Source organism: Epinephelus moara, chromosome 18, assembly GCF_006386435.1.
Source record: "Epinephelus moara isolate mb chromosome 18, YSFRI_EMoa_1.0, whole genome shotgun sequence".
Lineage (NCBI taxonomy): Eukaryota > Metazoa > Chordata > Actinopteri > Perciformes > Serranidae > Epinephelus > Epinephelus moara.
The window spans coordinates 17,626,354-17,651,883 of NC_065523.1; the positions used below are offsets into that span (position 1 = coordinate 17,626,354).

The 25,530-nt window shown below is 40.0% G+C and overlaps 2 protein-coding genes across 2 annotated transcripts; one reads left to right on the forward strand and one right to left on the reverse strand.

Moving 5' to 3' along the window:
* Positions 1 to 6,421: 6,421 nt before the first annotated feature.
* On the reverse strand, positions 6,422 to 15,382 carry arf2a (ADP-ribosylation factor 2a). The gene is made up of 5 exons (XM_050068729.1): positions 15,309 to 15,382; positions 11,940 to 12,088; positions 11,733 to 11,843; positions 11,480 to 11,604; positions 6,422 to 8,577 (listed from the first exon to the last, which is right to left on the reverse strand). Exons 2-5 carry the CDS (start codon positions 12,076 to 12,078, stop codon positions 8,416 to 8,418), a joined length of 537 nt encoding a protein of 178 aa, XP_049924686.1. The 5' UTR covers positions 12,079 to 12,088; positions 15,309 to 15,382; the 3' UTR covers positions 6,422 to 8,415.
* Positions 15,383 to 17,491: 2,109 nt separating this feature from the next.
* On the forward strand, positions 17,492 to 23,806 carry wnt9b (wingless-type MMTV integration site family, member 9B). Its single transcript, XM_050070107.1, has 4 exons — positions 17,492 to 17,694; positions 18,257 to 18,510; positions 20,123 to 20,388; positions 21,826 to 23,806. The coding sequence occupies exons 1-4, from the start codon at positions 17,609 to 17,611 to the stop codon at positions 22,285 to 22,287; spliced, it is 1,068 nt and encodes a 355-aa protein (XP_049926064.1). The 5' UTR covers positions 17,492 to 17,608; the 3' UTR covers positions 22,288 to 23,806.
* The last annotated feature ends 1,724 nt before the right edge of the window (positions 23,807 to 25,530 follow it).

Consider the following 25,530-nt stretch of genomic DNA (forward strand, 5'->3'; position numbering starts at 1 on the left):
ACTTGGTCTGCTCTCGCTGACAAGGACACATCGATGTAAACAAGGGGAGCTGGAGATCGAACCACCAGCTCTACACAGTGGCTGACCTACTGCGCTCTCCTTGTCAAATCAATATGATTGTTCATATAATCAACTTAAACAAGAGGATGGAGGAGATCAAATGTAATTTATATGTTACACATGGTAATAGAGTCACAATAGTGACTGCATTTAATGGCAAAGCTTTATTTATATTACATGATCTAGCTTTGTCTTTGTTTCACACATAGCAGACAGCTTTCTTTAACTATGACAGGCTACAGATTCAGCAGCATTTTGAAATTGGAGAGTTCTTGGCCTCTGCGTTAGTCCACTGCCAATCAACTGGACAAATCCCGTGTTTCCATGGCGATGTGAAAGGCTAGAGATGACTTTGTCTTTATAGAAAGGTGCAGTAACCAATGAACTCTGTTTCCTTTGCTGTGTGTGGGTGGATGGACAGGATTTAAAATACCAGCCCAGCCACAGGCACACTGCTGAGCACCTTCTGTGACTTCTGTACGCCAAAAAATGCAAGTGACCATTAATGTAACACAGGCGAGTAGATAAAAAAGAGTGAGCTTGTAGATAAAAAATGTTGTAGTGGATAGAAAAGATGTAAACAGGATCACATATTTATATTTACACACATAAAATACTCATAAGCATAGATCTACAACAACCTTTCACACCTTTTTTTTTTATTGTGGCTCAACATTTAGACAAGGCAAGAGTAAAACTTATAAGAGATACTGGATAATGTATGTGTGACTCTATCTTCATCTACCCCTTCATGCTCTTTACAATTCATTACAAAAATCATTTGATTGATTTTCAGGGGTGGATCATTGATACAGCTGGTCGATGACAGACAATGGTTCAGCGCCTCAGCTCCCCTGGGATGAAGGTCATCAGTGGTGGAAGAACTACACATTAAGTAAAAGGAACATTACAATAATATAGTAAAGTTATAGATATAGATGACATTATTAGATAGTTAAAACCAATGCAGTTTTGCTTAAGGAGCATTTTATTGTTGTATAAGATCAAGACATTAATAGTTTATATGTGCAATCCAGTGGTCTCAACCTAGAACCTTGGGGCTTTTCTCTCATCTTGCTTTTTTGTAAAATATTGGATAATTGGATCGGTTTGAATTAGACCATTTGAGAAGTTTAGAGGGGAAATCTCTCTTTTGCGGAACTGCTTATAGACACCTAAAACATGTAAAGGCATCCTAACGAGACACTGCTTTTTTGTGAGGCATCCCAGGTCAAAAATAGTGGGAACTGCTAGTTTCATCTTTATAGGAGCTCTTTAAGATATTTATAGCATTAATATAGTAGCAAACAACTATTTGCCATGTAGAAATATGGTAGAGTAATGGCGCCTTAAGCAGTGAATGAAGTCACACTCACTGTGTGTTGCGATCAGAGCTCTCTCGTTGGTTGTTGTGGTAGATGGTCTGGCTGGGTGTGCATGTTAGTGCATGTGAGTACTATGTGTGCATGTGTGTGTGTCCAACACGCTTTCATCCCAAGTCGTCACATACCACAGCTTTGTCAGTAATCTTTTGTTAAGTAACCTCCTGCGTCTGCTTTTGACGTTCCAGGATGCCACCACAAATGCTGGGATGTCAACAAAAACAAATGGCTAGGTTTATGCAACAAAAGCACATGGTTATTCATACGGTAAGTGAACATTTGGTTGCTGGGTGAAAGTCCGGTCCACAACTACTGCCTGCCCTATAGGGACTTTCCAACTCTTTATATCACGTCGTTACCAGCAGTGTTTCAACCTAGCGGCATATTGTAACACAGTGACAGGTGCTATTCAGCCACATTATGCACTGACACCACCCATCCGTGTATCATACTGCTGCAACAGGCGACATCCAGCTGACTGGTGGCATATCATAACAATGTGAAAGGTGGCGTTTGGCGTCAGGTGTCTGATACTAGAATCACTGCCAAAGTGAAGGTATTTGACAACTTCGGATTGAGAACGGTCTGTGTATCCCAGTGGCTAGCTTATCACTGCCACTCTGCACTGTGTTTATTTGTGGTTACCAATGTTATTGAGACAGCCTTGTCGCTATAGGGCTGGCTATCAATACCTTAACTACTTGGTAACCCAGTACCAAGAAGTATCGAAACGTCTCCAGCCAACAATGATACATGCATTCAAACCTTCTATCAAACCTTTTATCAAATGTGAAGAACAAGGAAGAGTGCCAGGTCATTGGTCTTCACAGAGAAGAGGAGCATGAACACGAACCGCCTGCGGTCCATGACAGACAATAAGACTGAGTGTAATGATGATCATTAAACTGATTATAAACTGATTATAAACTAATGAATGAATACTATAATATTATGTACCATTTCTGCAAAGCGTCTTGGCATCTCCTGAAAAGTGTTATATAAATCCAATGTATTATTATCATTATTATTATTGTTATTATTATTATTACTATTATTAATAAATGTATATCCCCCTAAATCCAACACAGTGCAACTTTAATTGTACAGTGATGGCATAAAGTGATGGCATAAAGTAACGATGGCATAAAGTAGCGTAAAATGGAAATACTCAACCTCAAAACTGCACTTCAGGACAGTACTTGAGTAAATGTACAAGGTTACTGTCCACCACAGGAGATCATGGAGCAATAGTAACAATGTTAGCAAAAAAAGGGTTGCTGAAATGTTGACATCAGAGTTGACTGAGCAAAGGGTTAATGTACTGTGAAGTCACACATCAAGGTGAGATTTAGTGGATCCGCAGAGAGGGTCTGCCAAAGGTCAAGTGTAGCCCAGTGTGTGTATGTATGAGGGAACAGTGTGATTCTTCACATCCTATCCGAATTATTTCAGGTCATTTCAGCTTTATTTGGTAGTCAGGGCGAGTGAGAGACTGAGGAAGATTATGGCAGGAAAGATGTGATGTAAAATGTGTTGAGCCAGTCAAAGTGATTCAGATCCACAGCGCTCTAAGAAGATGATAATCACCTCAGCTCAACCTCAATTACAAAGTGGAATTTTTCAAATAAATATATTACCAGATCAGGTCATCGAGCATCTTGTAATTCTAATATAAAGGGCAGCCGGCAGCTGCTGCGAGGTGAGGGATGATATGTCTACAAGGACGTGATCATACACTACCCTCTGTTCAATTTAAGAGCCTTGGCAAAATGAAAGTAGAACTGGTCCCCCAACCTTCTGCACCCCAGCATGTACACACCAAGCTAGATGAAAACCTGTATCACAGTCCATGTCTTGTCTCCTGCTCTCCCTTCTCCATGTCTACTCAGTCGCTCTCTATAAATACATAAGGTGCTGTTTCCAAGGTAACAACTCTATGGAGAATTGGCCACCTGAAATCTAGATGGGGTGGAAAAGGAGGGTGAATAGTGGTCTGCAGGCTCTTCGATTGTCAGGAAAAGACCCTTATTTTCACCACGTCAGCATTTGTCCAGCTATGTCCTGCAGTATCGCCCTGGGGGCTATCAGACTTCATTAACCCATTATGTCATCCTTTCAGCTATAACTTAGACCCGTGAGAGAGAAGCATGAAAAATGACTCACATTAGTATCAGGATATGTGTTTCATCTGTTGCTGAATGGATCATTTGTATATCAATCATAAGTCCTGGCCCAAAATGCTGGAATATTTCTGTCTCCATTTTTATGTGTAAAGCTGCTGCAGTCCAGAGCAGGAGATATCTCTTGTAGTGCATTTTGAAGTCATGGAGACTTACCTATTAGCAAACTTTAACACACATATGTTTAATTCCTTTCTAGTGCGAATATTTGCCTATAAATAAATAAACAACAGTAACATCTGTATTGGTAATAATTGTATCAATAAAGAGCTGTTTTCTGATGTGGGGATCAGTCTGCCTGTTAAAGACATTCATACCTGCGTCAAGGTAGATATGATATCACACTAACACTTCCAGTAAATACCTTTCTCTCTTTCCATTGCTTTTTTTAAAGTATACCAGAAGTGTCAGCTCTGGTGTCTCCTCTTCTCTCGCAGTTAACCTTAGAATCATGAGTGTTCACTGCCCTCCAGTGGTCACAGCTAGGAAATGCAACATTACATTAAATTTGCCCATTTGCAAATGTGTAAATTTAAATAATGTAATGTTTTTTTCTAAGCTTGGAAAAATAGCATTCTCTCTTAGGGGAGCCACTGATGATTTGTTCAAGTTATGGAGACCATTTATTTTGTTTTTCAATAACCTATCAGCCATTTCCTCAGAGTAAGGATCAAATCTCTGTCCTGTTGACTACATGTAGAATCTGCCCCTCCTAACTTGGAGTATGCTGTTTCTTAGTATCAGTTTATCCCATTTAATTCACCAAATAACAAGGTTGGACTTATTTTCTTCCTCTTATTTTGTTTGGTTTATTTTTTGTTTATTTTTTCTCTTTTACAACTTCTTGAGTTGTTATCGTTACAGTAAAAGCAGAATATGGTGATATGTAGACACATGTAAATATTGTACCTGTCCTGCTTTCACTAATACAAATAGTTGTAAAATAATGTAAATGTCTGTCTGTAATTATGACATTTACTTTTTAATCTATTTTTTATTATTATTATTATTATTATTATGTCAAGCCTTGTCTGAGCCAGTAGCTTGAGTGAAGATATTATTGTTAAATGATCCTGTTTATTGTTTTATATTGCTCACCACTGAAGTCTACACCTGCACATTCCTCAGTGTATACAAAATGGATAACTATTATCAATCTTTTGAGGTATCAATAAGGATATTCATATAGTAGTAAGGTCAATAGTGTCTGTATTAATTACACACTGATATCAAACAATATAAGCCATTGCACTGTGTTAAACACTCCATGCTGGAATAAATACTACTTTTGATAATGCTGTCTGAATTTTAACTCCTTTTACTAACTTACTGGGGGACAGAATATCAGGAACATTGCTGTCTCTTATTGACTGTTTAATTCTGAATGTTTTTACCACTACTTTTCATGCCAGCTGCAGACATTTCATTGTATTCTACCACTTCCTGTGAATGCTTTCAAGATAAAGATAAGAAAATAAATAATTAAGAAATCATATTCCAGTTATGCATGATTTCAATCATGATTTTTGGGCATCATTGTTGTGAAGACAAAATGGACGACTTTCCATTTTCCTCAGAGCCTAGCAACTGCCACAGTTCCCACAGTTACTTCGGTTGTTCCACTGTCAGCCATTTCTGCTACTGGGGATAGTAACTGCAAAAAAAAAAAGGTGGATGCTCTTTGGTAACTGGGGATGGCTACCATAGCTACTGAAGGCACTATCCTCTTTCTGTTTTGTTCGCACAATGGCTGACACACTTCCTTTGTGCCATAAATCAGGCCTACATTTTCCTGGGAGATCGTACCCGCTGGCAGTCAGAACTGCTAAGTGAAGGACAGGCTTATAGGGAACCAGTCTAAAGACAGGTATTCACATAACCTCACGTGTTGGCAGTGTGACATCTCTGCACCACAAGTCTACTGGAAAGAAGGTGGTTGGAAACATAAAATCTCTCTTCTTTTTCAAGCCATCATCCCATTGTTTAATCACTGTCAAAGCAGAATAACTTATGTTGGAGCTTTACTTCTAGTGATCATCACAATTAGTTCATCAGAGGTTGTTGTGATTTTTGCTGATGACATTCTATGAGGAAAACGTCATTAAGATCAAGAGAACAAGATGGTAAAGAATTAATTTTAAAGCTTTACCATGTTTTCTTCTCACCTCAAAAAACCTTTTTTAAGTACACTTGCAATGTACCTGTGGATTTATTCATGTATTGATTTTTGCATTTATGTCGACTGTCAGGGAAAAATATCGGAACAAAACAAAAACAAGAAACAATTTTTACCAAACAAACATCATATGGCCTGTAAAAATAACCTCAGAAGACAGATCTGGGTTCTGATCCTGTTGATTGATGGGTAAAAAAACATTGAGGATGGTGTGACAGTCTCAAGTCTGTGTGTTTTACTAAGCAGGAAAACAAGATCTGAAAGGCAGCTCACATTGCTGACACCTGTCATGTCTTTGATAATGTCGAAAGCATAAAAAGTGGATTACTTCTGACAGAACGTGGCTGATTTAATCCACACTCAAAAATGAAACACGCTGACATGTTTTCAGAGCTGCTGTGATGATCCAAGCTATGGTATGTCTGCACACTCTTCTCCTTAAATCCTAATGCATCGACCCCAACTTCAATTTCTAACCATCACTGTCATATTTTTTTATACGAACTTAACTTTGGCTAACAATAGAGGAATTTAAAAGGATTATCTGAGGCATTTATTTCTTATATGAATACCTTGAAATTTATTTTGAAGTGTTTCCGATGAAAAGGCCAGTAGAGCAGATGTACCATTAAGATCTCTTTATTATAGTGCATTTATCAGATGTTACAAAATGAGTATAAAAAGCGTAAGGTAATGAAGACATACATATGCACATGCCTTGTCATTTGTACTGAAACCATCATGAAAATTAAAGCTTCCCATCTGAACAAGGGTAGGTGGACGATGTCAAGTTCAAATACATTTTCTTACAAAACATTATATACATTTGTATTTCTTGCTGTATACCAGACCACTTATGCTATGAACTCTGATACTTAAAAAATACCTCAATGTAAGGACAAAGAAAACCCACATAAATAGTCAGTTACCCAAACTTCCCAGAAAAAAAACATCTAAATGTTCAGTTGTAGAAAAACAAAGGGAAAATTAATTTTCCTTTAGAAGTCAGTGTGATATTATGACCTTAAAGTCATCTTCTGTCAGTGAAGGGTGTGCACAGTTCAAGATTGGTTTCTTAGTAATAACAGGAGCCTTTGGCATCAGTGGATGTGTGTGGAAACTATTCTGCTACTGGGTTAACTGGTGCAACATTCATATGGTCTGCTGGCACAGAGCAATGAGAGGGGCTATTGTCTGTGGGTACATTGCAAATGCTGATGAATGAACCGCTGTCTTTACATAGGCCAGTGTTGTGCAAGGTAAAGAGGTTGTGCAAATGGCATCAGAGGGACAAAATGTAAATAACTCCAGGGGAAGCACCCTTGCTACATGCTGGGAAAACACCATAAAGCCTGAAGCATTGAGGAAGCATTTACAGTGCTGATTCATGAAGTGGGCCAGGGCGAACACTTCCAATTCAACCGTACCGTCAATCACAGCGCAATGTGAGTCCCCTCTAAAAGACACAGGAGGGGGCGACTTCACCCTGTGCAGGCAGATCAAAAATTGAGCCAAACACAATGAGCCCTTTTTGAATCAAACCAATTGGTCCCGAGAGCATTTTACTCAAAAGACTGCACACCTGACACGTCAGCTCATGCTAAAGTAAACCAGGTCGTGCGTGCATCAACAGTTACATTAAAAACAAAAAAATAAAATAGAAAACTGACCCAAAGAATGACATACAAAAGAAAATAAGACTACCAGTAAATTAAAAATCCATTGTGGGAGAAACTCCCACACAAACAAAAGGCCTCTCTGTTCCAGTAACTGGATGTAGCTGAAACCCACACAGCACCACGAGGATACACACATCCACCAGTAGCTACACTCAACACACCTCCATATATGTAAACATTTGCTGTGACATTTATTGCTTGTTCCAGACCCAGTCATGTAAAAAAACAAGGACACGTAAAAATTAATGTCAGGTTATTGCCATAAGAGGGATAACTTTTAGAGGAGGGACTCAATTGAATTTAAAAACTGAAGAAATGATTCAACCAATGAGGACACTTATCTTCAGGCACAGATGCCGATTACATTCTGACCATTAACAAGACTTGCAGTGTACAGACTGACAGATTCAAACAAAAAAAATCTGAAATATTAAACTATAAGAGAGAATCAATACGTATCCAGTGTTCACTGCAGCTTCAGAAACTTTGATCCACCAAAACTCATTATTTTTAAAAGAATGTGAACTGATACTATATTTTATTGCATCAGACATAACACAGGTTACACTGCGGTATACTGTCAGGGTGAAATAACGGTCATCAAATAGGCCTTAATGTCACAAGCAGAAGTAAAATGTGAATTACACAGGACAAAACATCCTCTGTGCTTCTTTGCTTTGTGACGACCAGTGATTTGGGATGTGCTGACACTGAGAGGAATGACAGAGTTAACTGTGTTCTGGGCACAACATGGCGGCTTCCACTCACATTCACCCATCCAGAAATACACACCCCTACAGAACAAATATGCAGGGGAGCACTGACCAAAGGTCCAACGCTTTAGAGGAAAGAGAGGAAAGGAGAGAATGAGAACAGGACCAGTACAGGATCCCATCACACCGCAGACAAAGATGAAAGACAGGAGGGGGACTGACTGATCATTTTCCTTTCTTTAGCTGGCCTGAAAGCCAATCAAGACCCTCGTAGAGGCCATCTCCACTAGTGGCACACGTGGACTGGATGTACCAGTTACGATGGCGCAGGCTGTGTAGGCCCAGCTTGTCTGTGACCTCAGCTGCATTCATGGCATTGGGCAGGTCCTGAAAGAGCAGAAAACACAACACTTAATTAATGACGAGAAAAAAGGCAACCCACATTCCCAGTTAAAGTTTGTGCTAATCACTTTTTTCAGGCCACTTGCAATCACCAATTGCCTAATTCATATTATTAGCAGACTGATCCAATACACCGGATCTGTGTCAGTGCTGTTTTAAAATTGCCTATAGCCTATAATCACCACTGGCGTATGAGCATCTCTACTTACAGTTAAATAATGCTCCAATTTAGGCTAATTTTGGGCAAAAGAAAGATGGGCACAGCAATTTTCAGTACCCTTGACCCTTTCACCTCAACATATCAGAAGAAAAACAGGTTCTATGGGTACCTATAGTCTCCCCATACAGACAAACCCACTTTATGCAGTTTGGGGCAAAAAACCACGCTGTTCATTTGTATTCAGTAAAAGCATGTTATTTTCATCTATTGTACTTGAATATTTCTGCATAATGAGGTCCATAGACAGTCTTGGAATTGCATAAATTTGGGTATGACTGGAAAGCTGATGGATTCAAAGAGCCTAACTGTATTTATATGTAATGATGTTGGCCACCTTAGTAGCCATTTCATCGTAGTGAGATTTTTTTTTTTTTTAAATAGACATTACTGTATAAAATGATGTTTAGTGACCTCGAGGATAATCACAGCCTCATGAAACTTTACAACTACAAACTAGAGACCTCTGGCATTCATAGGATGGATGTGTATGGCTTTCCTAAGTGTGCTGACAATATGGGAGCTTCTCAGCAGTTTCCAGAATAGAAGTGCTCGCCATCCAATTGCTGGAAAATGCACTTCTTACAGAAACCTCAAAATGTCAAAAGTTTTTGATACCAAATCACAGCTTGAAATTTTCTGTGGTGTTCCTCAAGGTCTTGATGTCTTCATGTTTTTGACCATTTTTATCAATTGACTATGGCTAAGCCACGCCCCCCTCCACTCACTCGGACAAACTATCAACATTCAGTGACCGGCGCTATGGCAGGTGTCACACTACATGGCATTTCGCAGGAGGCAATTGATGATTTTTGGGGACATAATGATCAGATGTCATTGAGAAGTAACCAAAAGGGCCTAAACTACGCATTGGAGGGATATATTCATCATTTTATTGTTGAGAAGGTCGATGAAAAGCTTAAATTACAAGCCAAAATTTACAGGTCACAGTGTACGCTTGTGAACCGCATCTGGTTGCCGTCACCATCAAAGACAACAAGTTAAAGTGCCACTGAAGTTAAGGTTTTTGGCTCAGAATATGAGAAAAGGATAACGGCCTTTTTACCATCTTTACCAAGAGTGTCTCTCCGTTAGTTTGGTGCTACAGTATTTACACTGAATCGTTCAGCATAACGTTTGCCAACCTTTATCTCTGTTATTACAGATAAATTAATGAAGCTAAGCTCTAGAAGTTAACGTTACCTTAACAAGAGCCCTATGGACAACAGCTAACAATGATGTACGATCACCAAAGTACAAAACTAGAACAAAATAGGCTAATGAACTCCCAGCAAACAAGGTGAAATGATGAACAATGCAGCTAGGAGCTAACGTTAGGCTAACTTAGCTAGAGATGTTAAAGGTAACTTTATATTTCTTTCCTGCAAAGTGACAATATGTTGCCTCAAGCACAATGTTGACTCACCTTAGAACAGATGTAGACATCCTTGTTAATCTTATTCACATTGAGTTGATGTTGTGGTCTACGGCACAACTTTATCCAAAGGAGACACTTTTCTCGGTTGAGATGTGGTTTAAAGTGTAAAAAATACACCTCGTTGCCCAGCCTCTCAGGATACCTTGTGTCGGAGTTGCATGTACCCCAGGCACACCGTTTGACCATTTTTAAACTTAAAATCTCCGAAAAAGCTCATAAAACCAAACAAAATTGACTTTCTGTAATGCATTTCAATGAACGTCCAGGCAGAGAATGTCCGAGTGTATGGGAATGGCTATACCCACTGTGATTGGCTCATCGCGTTTGAGGGCGGGACTTGGCCATAGGTCAATTCTCAGGTAGCAAAAAATGCCTAAATGTTGTATCAAAAAAAAAAATCACTGCAACAATTTATTAGTTATAATTGAGAATGAGAATGGTCATCACATACTCTGGCACACAGTGCTGAGCTGCATCTCAAATTCATCTGCAGGTACCCAGCTTTCAGGTCATGTATACCACTTCTTTGTGCCAAATACTGTTGACTTGCTATCTTCCCCTAAAAATCCCCTGTTCCCCCTAAAAAAAGAAGAGATAAATGGGTCTGTGGTAGGGACGGACAGAGAAGAAGAGGTTTAGAAGTGATATGTAATTCAGGATTACTGCTATACCATTTTTTTTGGTCCTTTAACATTGTGTATCTGCTGATACTGAGATCAATCGGACACTCATATTTAACTAAATGTTGATCAAATATGTATCTGACACCCTGTAGCCTACTACATCGAGAAGAGCTTATTTTTCAGGAGCTACTAAAATATGTATGGCCCTAGTTGAAAACTATTAAGTTTACAAACTTAAATTACTGATATAATATGAGAGTTAACTTGGAGAGCACAACTTATGAAACTGCAGACACAGCTCAAAAAAGAAGATCTACCACGCTGTTGGAGTTATTGGAAAGACACTCCTGGTTATGCAGTTGTGCAACAGTAGGCTGTCTGGGAGAGTAGCGCTGCAATGCCAGCAGGCTGAGGTGAACAAACAACACCAATCCATTAAAAATGCCCACTTCTTTTACCTTCATTTTACCACTGTGTCTGCCATCTTAGTTCTTCTTTTGATCTTACCAATGTCATGTTAATAAATCAATGGCCAATTTATAGATGACAGCTTCTTCCGCTAATTATACTGTTTTATTTATTTATTTAATAGCAGAGACAGAAATTCACCTGTTTGTTGGCAAACACAAGCAGCACAGCATCCGTCAGCTCATCTTCGGCCAGCATTCTCATCAGCTCCTCCTTGGCCTCGTTAGCTCGCTCCCTGTCATTACTATCCACCACGAAGATAAGACCTGAAAATGGAAGAGGGATGAGCTTTATATGAAGCAGTGGACAAAGGATTCCATGTGTTATGGAGGATTCAACAGTGGGCTTCAACGACTGATTTTAAGAGATCTGGCAGCATCATTAAGTCTCTCACCTTGTGTGTTTTGGAAGTAGTGCTTCCAGAGTGGCCTGATTTTGTCCTGACCACCGACATCCCACACTGTGAAACTGATGTTCTTGTATTCAACCGTCTCAACATTAAAGCCTGCATATAAAGTAAAAAAACAAATGTTTGATATCTTGGCATTGGTAAGAAGAGCATGCAGTGTGACAACTTGTAAAGCTGCAGGAGAGGACTCACCAATGGTCGGGATCGTGGTAACAATTTCTCCCAGTTTGAGCTTGTACAGGATGGTGGTCTTTCCAGCAGCATCCAGTCCTACCATCAGGATCCTCATTTCTTTCTTGCCGAACTTAAACAGGCTAGCTAAAGCCCCCATCTTGGCTCAACTGCAGAAAGACAAACAATGTCAAGTCGTCTGGTCTCTAAAAACAATAATACCACACTGTAAACCATTACAGAGAGATATTTAATCGGGTATTAATGTTCCACCTTTAGAGGCCGATGTTGTTTTTGGCTTTCCTGTGGCTTTAAGATTTAGTCTGTTACAGACAGCTGACAATGTTGCCATAGACGACACTAAACAACGACTATTGCCATTAAGTAGGGATGTCCTGATCAGGTTTTTTATTTCCCTTTCCTGATTTGAGTCCTTATATATTGTGCATTGGCCGACACCAAGTCAAAGCCGATACTTCTATTTACCTAAAATGTGATTAAATATATCTGTCACATTAAAATAACTGCTGCAGATACTGACTCTGACACACCTTATTTGAATTTATTGAAAGGATAGCCCCATTGAGATGTAGCATCTCATTTTCAAGGGGCCCTCTCAACACAAATTCAAAACAGACATACAGACAAAACTGCACATAGCCTAAGCCTAACAAACATACACTACAAATACACAGATACAGATATCTTGCTTACCATCTTCCACCCACACCCCCTACCCTGAGCTGTTGTACATCAAAAAATGTTCGCAATCTACTCGACTTGACCCATTTACTGAAGGTCCTGATTCAAAAATACTGAGTTTACAAGGAGTGATTGATATGAATATACATTTATCTGGGAATGTGACCCCTGAAATTGACATGATGTGATTCATTAGAGAAGACAGATCACTCTGTTGGAATTGTGGAAACAACAAAAACACTCAGTCCATTCATTGTCAGCCAATCATGTTCTTGATCAATCTAATAATCAACCCATAAAAAACTGAAAAATGCCAGTGCTAATTTCCTGAAGCCCAAGGTCATGAATCAAATATCTCACTTTGGCCAACTGTCAAGAGTATCCACTGAATGTAAGGCAAAAAAAAGCAACATACTTTCACATTTAAGAACCTAGTAACATCAGATGTTTGGTATTTTTGCACAAATGTAAACCATTAATCAATTATCAGAACATCTGCAGATTAATTCAGATTAATTTTCCTGTTGATCCACTAACTTATTATTTGACTACAGCTCTAAATGACTATCACAATATAAATCGCCTAGTTTCTGACACTCTGTGCCCAAACATTCAGGAAACTCTGTAAAGACTAGTTGTGCTCCACGACAGGAAGACAAAGCAGGAAATAAATAACCAATTCCCTTTCAGAAGTTGCTCAATGACGAGGTGCAGTAAATCATGTTTCTGTTGTGTTTTCCTCCGTCTACCACCTGCTTATACTCGAGTTGCTGTTTCTGAACTGGAGGAATGTGCTCTCTATTACTTATCTCTATTGAGCTCATCAGCAGCACACAGCTGAGGAGAACAAGCTGAGGCATGCTGTCTCTGGTTGTCAACAGACAGCCTGTCCTCCTGGGCCTCAAGTTAAGCCTCCCACTGCCAGCAGTACAAGTAGTGCTGACGCAAGGAGTCTATTGATTAAATTATTAAATAAAGGAACTGCCAACTGATGATCGATTAACAATTTTATTAACCCAGCAAAAATGTCAAACATAAGCTCAGTTCAGCCTCTTGAATGTGTGGGTTTGCTGCTTTTCTCTGTTTTATATCACTGTAAATCAGAAATCTTTGATGACATTTTAAAAAATCTTCTTATTGCCAAGTTTACAGACACTAATACTTCCCGCTTCTTTTGAAAACTAATACAGAAACTATTTCTCACCCTTTTTTTTTTTTTTTTTTTTGGAATGTGAAATATCCATAAGATTTTGGACAGATCTGGAGTCTCACTTCTTTGAAACCTCTAATTCAGTTTACTCCTTTAACCTTGGGGATTTTATTTATTATTTTATTATGATAATCCAGATAATAGCGCTCTGACATATCCAATTAATTTTGTTGATCTAAATGCTATTATTTTTTTATTCACAAACAGAAATTCTCTGAGTAACTTCCTATCTTTTCTCCTAGAATTGAAGGATCCTCTCTTCTCAAATCACTTATTATCAAAACAAAATAAGTGTCAACTTTAAATTATGTATGCACTTTTCCCCTCAAATCTCCTGTCTGAATGTACCTTTTTCCTCTATGTTTGTCCCCGTTCATCTTTTTTTTGTGATTCTGGTTGTCTGTTACTTTAAATACTGTCAATTATACTCTCCATTTATACTTATGTATGTCATTATTTTTATTTATTTTTACATGTGCTGTTATTATATACCTGATGTTTTTTGCATGTTCATTTTGTAATTTATTTTTTAATTTAAATAGCTTAACCTTGAACTTCTACATTATCTCATATTCTATTGATAATCTATGTATAAAAAGCCACACAGATAATGGAAAAAATCGTTACTCGCAATGCTTTGAGTTGCCTCCTGTACTGCAGGTACAATCACAACATACCAGCACATACCTTTTTCATTAATTTAGGGTTAGACTGGCTCCAAGCTTCTCATACATATGTGGAAATGCTGTAAATAGCAGTTCCGTTGAGTAAACAGGAATGACAGGTTCATGTTTACGCAATAGGACACTTTAAGTGTCATCACAGGTTTTGTTTAGTACTTGTAATTAGCTGGCTATAAGTGGGATGATGGTCTGTACGTAGCCACACAAAATGAAAAAGCGTCATGTGTAACGCACTGTCATACATTTCGTCAGCTGACTCCTCCGTCCATAAGGCAAAAATACTTACTTGAACCTGTTAAACATTGCGTTGTTTTAAATTACAAGTTTGGTGACCCTTAAGGCTAAGTGTTGTGAATCAAGTTTAACTGATACTACACAGTAATGATCGTTAGATTGCAGCTGAGTTAAGTATCTGCCTTTAAACTCTCGGATTATGACTGAGTTCACTATAAACGCAGACGACAACCCGACTGGAAAGGCTCGTTAATGTTAGCTAGCTAGCCTGGCTGTGTTTTGGGAGGTATAAATGAACGAAAACAGTGTATAAAGGGAAATTCTGTCACGTACAAAACCGACACTGACTGAGGAAAAGTTTACGTTCAGAGATAAAGTACTTGAAAACTTCCTGAGCAAACGGACGAACTTTTACACTAGCGATAACCGAAGTGTCTTCAAGCTAACACGACGTACAGCAAACTGAAAACGTTAACAGGTTATTGCTCTCCATATTTATTTAAACGAAACTTTATATTTATGGCACACTCATTTTAAAAGTGTAGAAAATTAGACTTATACCTTTACTGAAGCTTCTCAAGTCTTCTTCCTGGTCCTGTCGTCTGCGCTGTTTCTTCTTCGTCTCTGTGTTTTTTGGCGGTTGCAAGAGTCGAAATGCCACAGCTGCGCCACCAGCTGGTATGAGTTGGAGATAGTTGAGGAAAAGTGCGAATAACCCCCTACAATCAAAATATTTTTTCTGAATGCTGAAAATAAAGTAAATAACACTGATCACCTTTGAATAATAACGTAAATCAAGTTCTCAAGAGGAAGGTGTATACCATGTATAGGCTACAAGCAACAGACAACACAAAAATCTTAAAGGGTAATAAACAGCACCTAAATTAAGGTTTCCAATATATTACTTCCATGGCTGAGGAACCAGAGAAGTAAGTCTCAAACTTGTGATGTCATAGTCTGGAGCTGCTTCATCGACAATGAATAGCATCTGATTTTGTGGATTGATTTTGTGTTTGTTTTCTTTTTTATACTCAGATGAGCTTTATTCTATTGTAGTGTTCTCACTTCTGAAAGAGAAAATGTACCCATATACTCAGAACATTCCCCTGAGTGCTCTCAGTGTCATCTATAACATCATTCCCAACTCACTGTCAATGGAGCAGCTCCAGACTTTATACCCTATGACATCACAAATCTGAGTTTTAGCACTAATATTTTTGGACTGTCAGAGTTCAAAAAGAAGAAGAAGAGGAAGAAGAAGAAGAAGAAGAAAAAGCTCGAACATCTAGTTGTATACTGTATAGCATTTGATTACAATCTAAAGGTGTTTATTCCATGGTTAGATCATATCATATCATTTAGAGATGATACATTTGTAAATAATCAAGTAATAAACAAGTGAAAAATATGGAACATGATTTCCCAAACCCAAGATCAAATGTCTTTTTTTCCAACCAACAGTCCAAAATCCAGAGAGAATCAACTTACTAAAATGTAAGACAAATAAAAGCAGCATCGGGCCTTCCCAGACACATTTTTTCAAATCTTTGTATTACCTGAATTTCTACCTTGTAGGACACCAACCAGTTTGTATCATTAATGCTCATATTTACAAAATAGTTACACTGTGCTTTAAGTGTCTTTCCTCATCTGGAATTTAGCGCCTGCACACTCACAGGACACAGTTTGGAGTGATTTTAGTAAGAAAATCAAACTGAAAACGATAAAGTTTGGGGGACAAAATAAGTATATAGAAAGACATGTCCCTTTATCCCCAGTGGAAATAAAACATTTGTCTGTGGAGGAAGAATTTAGGCTCATCTATCTCAGTTTTGTGAGCAAAGAGTGGACACTTTGATGTCAGGACATATATACTCAGATTTGGTCTTTCTTAAACTACACAAAATCCATCAGGGTTCCCAGGTTTAATTTCTATACTGAATCCACTAGATGGGGCTCCATCCATGGTTGTTTTTTCTCTGAAGGCCCAATGACATTTGAAAGTACTTTGAGTGTATAGTTTGGCTGGAACATCAGACTATAAGTCCTTTAATAATATACTCTATGTTAGTGTCCTTTAATCTCAGGCCTCGTTGATCACTGACTTCTCATCCATAGGGTTCTCTTGAATGCTGAGCTTTAATTTTGTTTGCAAGACTGGTGGATTTGCTGTCTAACTGCAATGATTATAATGCAATAACTCATATATCTAAAATGAGCAAATTCTCTTTTTACTTTCTCCATGGCCAAGGACACTTCAGGGTGGATGTATGCTGTCCTTGTGGGTTAAATTTAGGGTCTGGTGGAGCTTCAGACTCTGATCACGAGACCACTGTGCTGCTTCTTAAAATGCTTAAGATCAGTTGTAAGACTACTGAATAACAGAATGGCAATTTAAAGAGAGAGAGAAATGTTAGTTGAGACAAACTACCCACAGATAAGAACTTTGCCCTGAAATATTTTCAAAATACAGAGTTTCCAATAAAAAGTGTCTCACTTTGAAGTTTTGATCCCAGTGCGTAACCAGGATGGCACGCCCGTGATGGATACCCAGGTGTATTCGAGATTTGTATATCACAGAAAAAAAACCCAGACTATTTTGCAGCTCCATCCACCTGGGTGGCGTTGCAGTGGGAGGGATCATACAGTAACAATATTGAGAGAATCCAATGAGGGTGCAACAAGATGAGGCCCCCCCTCTCTCCCAAAGGGCCCTGCCTCTCGGCGGACCACTGGGCCTGGCGCACCGGATTGAAAGTCTGTGTGCATGTGGGGCCGCTTAAAGATGTGCGCCGACCAGACGGCACAGACTTTCTCCGTTGAAGAATCAGCGAGATGAAGAGCAGCGCCAACCCGGCACCATGCGCTCCAGGCTCCCAAGGACCGCCTGCCTATTGCGACTCATTGCACTCTGCATCCTTCTCTCGCACACTGCAGCTTATTTTGGGTCAGCAGATTTCCTTTTCACTTCTGCCCATCACATTCATTGATTGCATTTGTTGTTTTAACCCTTACAGGAGATGATGCAGACAACCATTACGTACGCGTAATTGTGCGCAAAATATTGTTTTTTTTTTTGCGTTAACAGTTACAAATTGTCATGCTAGTTAGTTACAATAAACCACGATCATCAGCAGTGCTAATTTATGGTGTATCTCAGCCAAAGTAATCTGAATTATTTAGCTATTTTTACGCGATTTGTTGAATTATCGTTCATTTCTTTCCCTCGTAAAGGCATTTCTGTGGTAGTATTGCCAGCAATCAGATTTTGTTTTTCCGTTTTAGTTTACTGACAGAATATATTAAGTAAATTTCCGGTAGCAAGACGGAGTAAACAGCGCAAAACTTCAACTTTATTACAGTCATGTTTTCATTAAGTCTATAATAACGTCAGTGATAGAATTATTAGCCTATTGGGTAAATAGTATAGGCCAACAATTTAACTTTAAAGGCTCACTTACAAATGCAACACACCAGACTTACAAGAACCTTTTTCTCTCCTCTCCAAGGCTGACAGGTCGGGAACCCTTGGTGTTTTTACCAGGTCCGTTTTCCAATGAATCTCCGACAGGCAAGGCCCACCTGAAGCAGTGCGAGCAGATGACTCTGACCAGGCGGCAGAAGAGGCTGTGTCGCAGGGAGCCTGGTCTGGCCGAGACGCTGCGGGAGTCGGTGCGCCTCAGTCTGTTGGAGTGTCGCTATCAGTTCAGGAATGAGCGCTGGAACTGCAGTCTGGACGGCCGGGGAAGCCTCCTGAAGAGAGGTAAGCCCAAAACTTCAGCACGATTTACAATTTAAACACTCAGCTGACCCGTCATTCAAAGCGGCAATTGCAGTTTATTTCATCTTTATTTATTTGTATCTTGGTTTACTTAAAGTGAGACAGGTGCAAAGCTGCCCACTTTTTAAAATCTCCATCACTCTCATGGATGGTATCTGTTTCTGAACAGCAAGATGGGGCGCCGAGCCACATCTGCTTGCATGTAATTAGTTAATTTAATTAAAACCAATTAAGTAATTATGGCAACAAAAATAGTGAGAGGGGAAAAATAGGATGAGCAAATTGTTTATCTCTAGTTAAGGTTGCCAGAACAATTTGGGGCCAAGATGGGGACAGTAATCACATATGATTCTGCTCTAACTTCAATAACATATTAATTGATAGTTATTTATTAATGGTGTGACTCATAGGCCACATGTTAACACAGGAATGTGATCAAATGTAAATATCTAAAGTTAAATTTTCATATAAATCACGGTAATTATCACAGAAAATTATCAAATTAATATCTGTTAAAATATTATGTCTATCTCTAAGAATAAAATGCAAATTAAGTATTTTATAGACTATCAGTTTTTGTTCATATTGGTTACTCCATCATTGAATGTACAACATAAAAATTAGTTTCAGATAATCAGATTACAGTAAACTGTCCTGAGTATTTAGCTGTGCTGCATCTGAAGAGATTGCTAGTATACGTTTTGTTATAATAAAGACAAAGCAAATGTGCTGTATATTACTTTAGGTCACATTCATTTTCCTGTACTTCTGTTTCACTAAAGCATTTGTGATGACTCCAGGTGACAATTCTAAATCCTTTTTCTTTTATGTTGTGTTTCGCAAGAAGTTCTGCAAAGTCGCAAAATTGTGTACTTGGAAACTTTACTATGACTTGACACACCATTAATTAGCTACACTTAAAAAAAGATATACTTAATCATTATATTGGATATAACTCAAGTCCCCTGCAGGTTTGCTGTGCACAGAAAATGCTTCATACATATGGATATCAGTGTGTGGGAGAACATGAACAGGTCAGCATGGAGGTAATGAGGGAGTAGAAAGCCAAGAAATGTGGTGCGGTGGAGAGTGCTCAAGCCCCGTGGTTATTTTTATCTCGGGAAAGCGCCCATTCCCAGAGGAAAAGGGTGGCATGATTACCCACTTTCATCTGGGAAAATCCTTCCTAGTCAAAATAATAATTAATTGGATCAAAATATACCCTGGTGACGGCTCTGGGTGAAGCAAATAACAGTGCGTAACCAAAAGGAAAGGTCAGAGGAGGAATTATGACACAAGAAAACTTGCAGAATAATGCTGAGGGTGTAGTAAACCATGACAACGTAGTGAGCTCTTTGTAAACATTTCGGCTTAAAGGCTTACTTGGTAGCACAAAAGACATCTTGATGATTGTAAACTATGAATGAATCCCTTAAGCTATACAAAGTTTGGACTCAGAACACGTTTTTAATGCCACAAATAGCTCTTGCATTCAAAGCTATGTAAATTCAGCCCTTTAATTCTGTCCTAGATAAAAATAAACTTTTACACAAAATGAATCACCATCCTCTCATGTCTTTCACATCTATCCCAGCATTCAAGGAGACTGCCTTCCTACTGGCAGTGTCCTCTGCGGCGCTGACCCATGCACTCGCCAAAGCGTGCAGCTCAGGTCGAATGGAGAGGTGCACGTGTGATGACTCCCCCGGCATCCAGCATAGGGAAGCGTGGCAGTGGGGGATCTGCGGAGACAACCTGAAATATAGCACCAAGTTTCTCAAGAAGTTCCTCGGCCAGAAGAAGGTCAGCAAGGACCTAAGGGCTCAAGTTGACGCCCACAACATCAACGTTGGAATTCGGGTGAGTGTGAACAAACAAACCCAAAGGAGTAGAAATGTTGCATCAAGTGTGCGAAACCACTCCCCGTGCTGCTTTATGGTGAAGTTGCCTCCTGAGCTCAAGGCGTCACAATTATCATTTATACCTGAGCCACACTTTGCTCAATTAGTTGGGCTGCAATTTCACATTACACCTCTGGCACGCTCCAGTGCCATCAGAGGATACAGAATCGTAATCCTCACCTGCAAATTTTTCACAATGCCAGCCAGATAAACGCCCCCTTATTTGCTGCCATCGTTGGCCTTGGAGGATAATACAGAGGCAAGGGTGAGGCCGTGTAGCAGGGAGACAAGACGGCTGTGGGATCGTTGGAGCCAGGTGTTCTCAGACATGATAAAGCTTGCTGTGCGGGCCTACAGAAAATTAAAGGTCTCATGTCAGGGAGAACGATTATAACCGTGGCCTCTTTTTTAATATACGAGCAAGCATTTTTTTCCACTTACTGGATCACTGTGCTCTTCATAAATCCACCTAATGTTCATAACCACCACTGTGTAGCTCTGAAATGGTAGGCCCCAGGGTCCTGCAGCTCACACCTAGGTAGGGTCGGAGGAGACAAAAAAGAAAAAAACACAACAGGAAGAACTGAGGGCAACTATCTTATCTCATCTCTACTGAGTTAAATGTTTTTCTCACTTTGCACCAATGTGGCCGAGAGGAAACCACAAGCCATGTTAACCAAAACACGAGGTGGTCAGCGCCCCCCTCCTCTCTCAGTAATGGTGCTCTGAAGCCCCCGAGGGGTTCATACCTGCAAAGGGAGGAACTGAGCAACACTTTTCAACCCAGAAGTACCCTCTGGCTCCTTCTGCATGACCTGTCTCTGGCCTCCGCCAAGACAGCAGCTCTCAGGCTGAGTGATCGTGCTCTCATCGCTGACCATCAAGCTCAGTGAACTATTAACCTAAATCAGGGGCACCGTCACAAAACTGCCGCTACATTTTTTTTGGCACTTCTTGTGCAGAAATTCTTATCAATGTTTTCCATGAGCAGGCATGTACAAAGAACAGGGTGGAGAGATTCCACTGTCTGCACCGTTTGTCACCTATGCCTCGGGCTTAAGGAAAGAGAGACAGGAGAGAAGCAGACAGAGCTAGTTTCAACACATTGAGAAAAAATAAATTGCAAGAGCTGTCCAAGTGAGAAATGTGAGGTAAATGAAATACGACATTCTGAACAGTCCCCCCTCAATCCATTATGTCAAAATTTTTGACTGAGGTGGGCTAAAGGCGCACTATCCGCAGACCACCACCCCTAACCCCCTACCCACCCTGCAGGAAACCGTCTCACTCTGTCCAGATAGACCTTCCAGATAAGAGGCCAGGTAATGAATCAAACTGAAGGAATTGACATCTCTGCCTTTTTTTTCCCTCCCCTGCTTTTTTCCTCCCATCTTAGGCAGTGAAGAGCGGCCTGAAAACAACCTGCAAGTGTCACGGCGTATCCGGCTCGTGTGCCGTACGGACTTGCTGGAAGCAGCTGTCTCCTTTCCATGACACCGGACGGCTGCTGAAGTACAGGTACGACACTGCAGTGCGAGTGCTGAGTGTCACCAACACAGCCACCGGGGAGACGGAGCTCGCTGGGCCCCGTCGCCATAGCCAGAGCCTTCGCACTACTGACCTGGTCTACCTGGAAGATTCCCCCAGCTTCTGCAGACCCTCCCGCTACTCCCCGGGCACAGGTGGCCGGTCGTGTGCCAAAGACACAAGTTGCCAAAGTCTGTGCTGTGGACGTGGTTATAACACGGCCATGCGCCTCACCAGCCTGTCGTGCCACTGCCAGGTACGCTGGTGCTGCCACGTGGAGTGTCAGACATGTGTGAGAGAAGAGGAGGTGTATACCTGCAAAAATGCATAACAAATGATAAGATGTATGACTTGCAAAAGAATGATCCATTGGAAAAAAGCGTGAACTGAACTATAAGCTCCTGTAGACATTTTACAAAGCGATCTCACACCACAGCATGTCTTTGCAGATCTCCATTCTGACCTGCATGTTATTTGGGGAGGAATACACACTTGTAACTTTGTAATATTGCTGGTTATTTGCTAATCATCACCAATTTGATACGCAGCAGCTTACTGTAGGTGAGGATGTTTTCAAACTGCTCTGCTTTTCTCTTGCTGGATGCACTGAAAGCCTCTGGGGCAGAGGGAAATGAGCTCTTAATACAGGTACTGGACTGGACTGGACATTACCAGCAGTACGACATCAAACCCCTTCTGCAGCAGAGCTCCAACAATGACTTTGTTGTATTGTAAATGCATTGGCCCCTTCCACTTGACTATTTATTGTATCAGCCGTTGTGTCTGTTGTACTGCTGCTTTATACTTAAACTTTCTTGTCATTGCCACTAAGGCTAAAATGGCCTTTCAAGGAATCCAGCTGTCTGTCTTTCTGTCTGCTGTGGAGAAATTTTAGGAGTTTGTTTATGAATATAAAGCACTTAACTTACTCTTGCTACATATGATACAAAAAATAATTATAGATGTTTGAAAAAAAAAAGTTTAAATATATGTTTAAACAGAATCACTGGAAGCTTTGAGGCATGCCACTGATATACATTGTAACATGTATTAACAGGGTTATTGTGTAAAGAAACAAGCCAGGTTTCAGTTGCTCTTATGGAAATGTCTATGGAAATCTCGACATGTAGCCTAATGTGTGCTCAACAGAACAAAGGGAAATACCCGGGGTAATAGCGAGGGAAACACCAAACACTGTCTTTGTAAAAACAAAAGAATGAAAAACGTTTAATTCCTAAACATACCAGCCCTCCTCCTGTATTTTTTCTATTTATAGAGACACATACTATGCTGTACTTTCAAGTTTAAAATTGCCTGACTGAACCATTTGGCCTTCAAGGTCTAATTTAGCCACATCTTTGTTCTGAATGCCTTTGAAGTGGGCTAATCATGCTCCTTATTTTCCCAAATTGCTAATCAAAGAAAATCCCCATGTTTACTCACTTATCCTTGCATCCAAGACAACTCTTGAGTGTCCATGTGTGCAGGTCAAAAGTGCATGTTGAACCCCAAAGGTTCATTTTATTGGCCAGTTTATGTTTTGTTTGAGTGATTCTGAACTGTATATATGATATGAATATAACTCATGTCAGGGCTCCAGGCATATGACAATGTGGAATCGTAATTTTTCTACCTCACTTCATCTTCTTGGCAAATATCAGTAAGATTTATGAGCTATGCAGAGTTATGTTCTGTCCTTTGCATTTGTTTTTAAAGATCATATTTTAGATTTTTGTACAGTTCTTTTGAATTTTGGTAATACATATCTCCAGATTTGAAATGGTTTTTTTTTTAATCTTGTTGCATTACATTCTTATTTAAAACAAATAAGATTAATAAATGGACTTGTATTTGTAAGAGCTGCGTGTTTGTTGTGTCTTGCTCAGTTGCCTCAGGTGGTCACACTCAACCGTGCTCTCGCACACATGCACACACACTCCACACGCAACAGCAATACACCTGCCTGAAACTCTGTGACCTGCATCTATCAAGCAAAACCACTTCCTGCTGATACTGCCCTGCCCTCCTTTTCATCTGAAAGGACTGCGGTCTCGCTGCATCACCCTCAACCGCCCAGTAAAAGGCATGGGATGGGTGAGTGGGTGGAGGACACACATACAGGTGTTGTGCCTCTAGCTAGCACATCAACCACGATGACAATCATAAGGATGACGATGACAAAGATGATGACTCAGAGGAATGTTGTCTTACTGAGAGTTTGACCCTCAATTCACCATTAGAAATTAACAGCGGGCCGCCCCAGAATGATGATGAGAGCAGTTTACGTGCTATTACCCGTGAATCATAACTTTCCACTCATCAGTGAACATACAGCATACAGAGGGCTATTGTATGAGGTATTTATAGTGTGCGCTCTGGTGCTTTTGATGTTGCTCTCTAATTACTATGATTACACATTATTATTCCTTATTAGAACATCAACCAGAGACCCCAAGTATCACAGTGAATTATAGGACAATTTCAAAATTACTAAGTTCTTCTCACAGGTTTAATAACCTTAGAAATCTCCATAATGGATGTACAGCATATTAAATTGTTGGAGCAAATTACCCCTCAGTGTGATGAGTATACTGCATGCTTTGGGGGGCAAGAATCTGCAATTTCTATGTAATTAAATAAACATGATAAATCTATGAGATGGGCCAAGTGTCACTCAATTTCAGCCAGATGACAAGGGGTAAATGAGCAGCCGAGTCGCTAGAAGATTTGCCAGAAATGCTGGCAATATATGTTGCTGTACGCTACGACTATGTTACATTTGCACATTTCATACATAGCAGATCAATATTTCTAAAGTGACATAATATATAAGCTGACTTTCGTCACTGAAAGGTGGAGGGGATGGTGGATGGCATGACACCTATATGGAATGCCCACCAAGCTTCAGACCACTGGTTGTTTTTTGGGGACCCTTTGCTGCATTTCCATCAAACCTGGGTGTTTTTCACCAATACATTGTGGCTTTCCCAGTGGCGTTTGTGCCATGCTACAGACCACTGCAGATCACTATTCGAAACCAGCAACAATGGTTGTTTTTTTGACAACCCTTTCCCTGCATTTCCATCGGTGTTTGTGGCACCCAACTTGAGTGTCTTTTTATATAACCTGGGTGTTTTTCTCAACACAGTTTTTCCCAGCAGCGTTTGTGCCAAGCTACAGACTGCTCCAGACGCATGTCAACCTACAGACACCTGCCAAGCAACAGACCACTGCAGATCACTGTTTGAAACCAACAGCACCAGTTGTTTTTTGGCGACCCTTCCGCTGCATTTCCACTTGTATTTGAGGCACCAAATTTGGGTGTGTTTCACCAATACATTGCAGCGTTTCCCAGTAGCGTTTGTGCCATGCTGCATACCACTGCAGATGCCTGCCAGGCTGCAGACCATTGAAGACCACTGTTTGAAAGCAACAACACCAGTTTTTTTTTGGCAACCCTTCACAGCGTTTCCACCAATGTTTGTGGCACTGAGCCTGGATGTTTTTTTTAACAACAAATCACGACCTTTCCAAGCAATGCTCATGCCAAGAAATGTGTGTGTTTTAAGCCAAA

What these genes read in the sequence shown, in the direction of transcription:
- arf2a (XM_050068729.1), bottom strand. Translation starts at nt 12,078, where the DNA reads ATGGGGGCTTTAGCTAGCCTGTTTAAGTTCGGCAAGAAAGAAATGAGG. An exon ending in CTACTTCCAAAACACACAAG is followed by an intron (nt 11,605 to 11,732) that starts GTGAGAGACTTA and finishes TTCCATTTTCAG; the next exon opens with GTCTTATCTTCGTGGTGGAT. An exon ending in TTGTGTTTGCCAACAAACAG is followed by an intron (nt 8,578 to 11,479) that starts GTGAATTTCTGT and finishes CTGCTCTTTCAG; the next exon opens with GACCTGCCCAATGCCATGAA.
- wnt9b (XM_050070107.1), top strand. Translation starts at nt 17,609, where the DNA reads ATGCGCTCCAGGCTCCCAAGGACCGCCTGCCTATTGCGACTCATTGCA. An exon ending in CACACTGCAGCTTATTTTGG is followed by an intron (nt 17,695 to 18,256) that starts GTCAGCAGATTT and finishes CTCCTCTCCAAG; the next exon opens with GCTGACAGGTCGGGAACCCT. An exon ending in GGGAAGCCTCCTGAAGAGAG is followed by an intron (nt 18,511 to 20,122) that starts GTAAGCCCAAAA and finishes CATCTATCCCAG; the next exon opens with CATTCAAGGAGACTGCCTTC.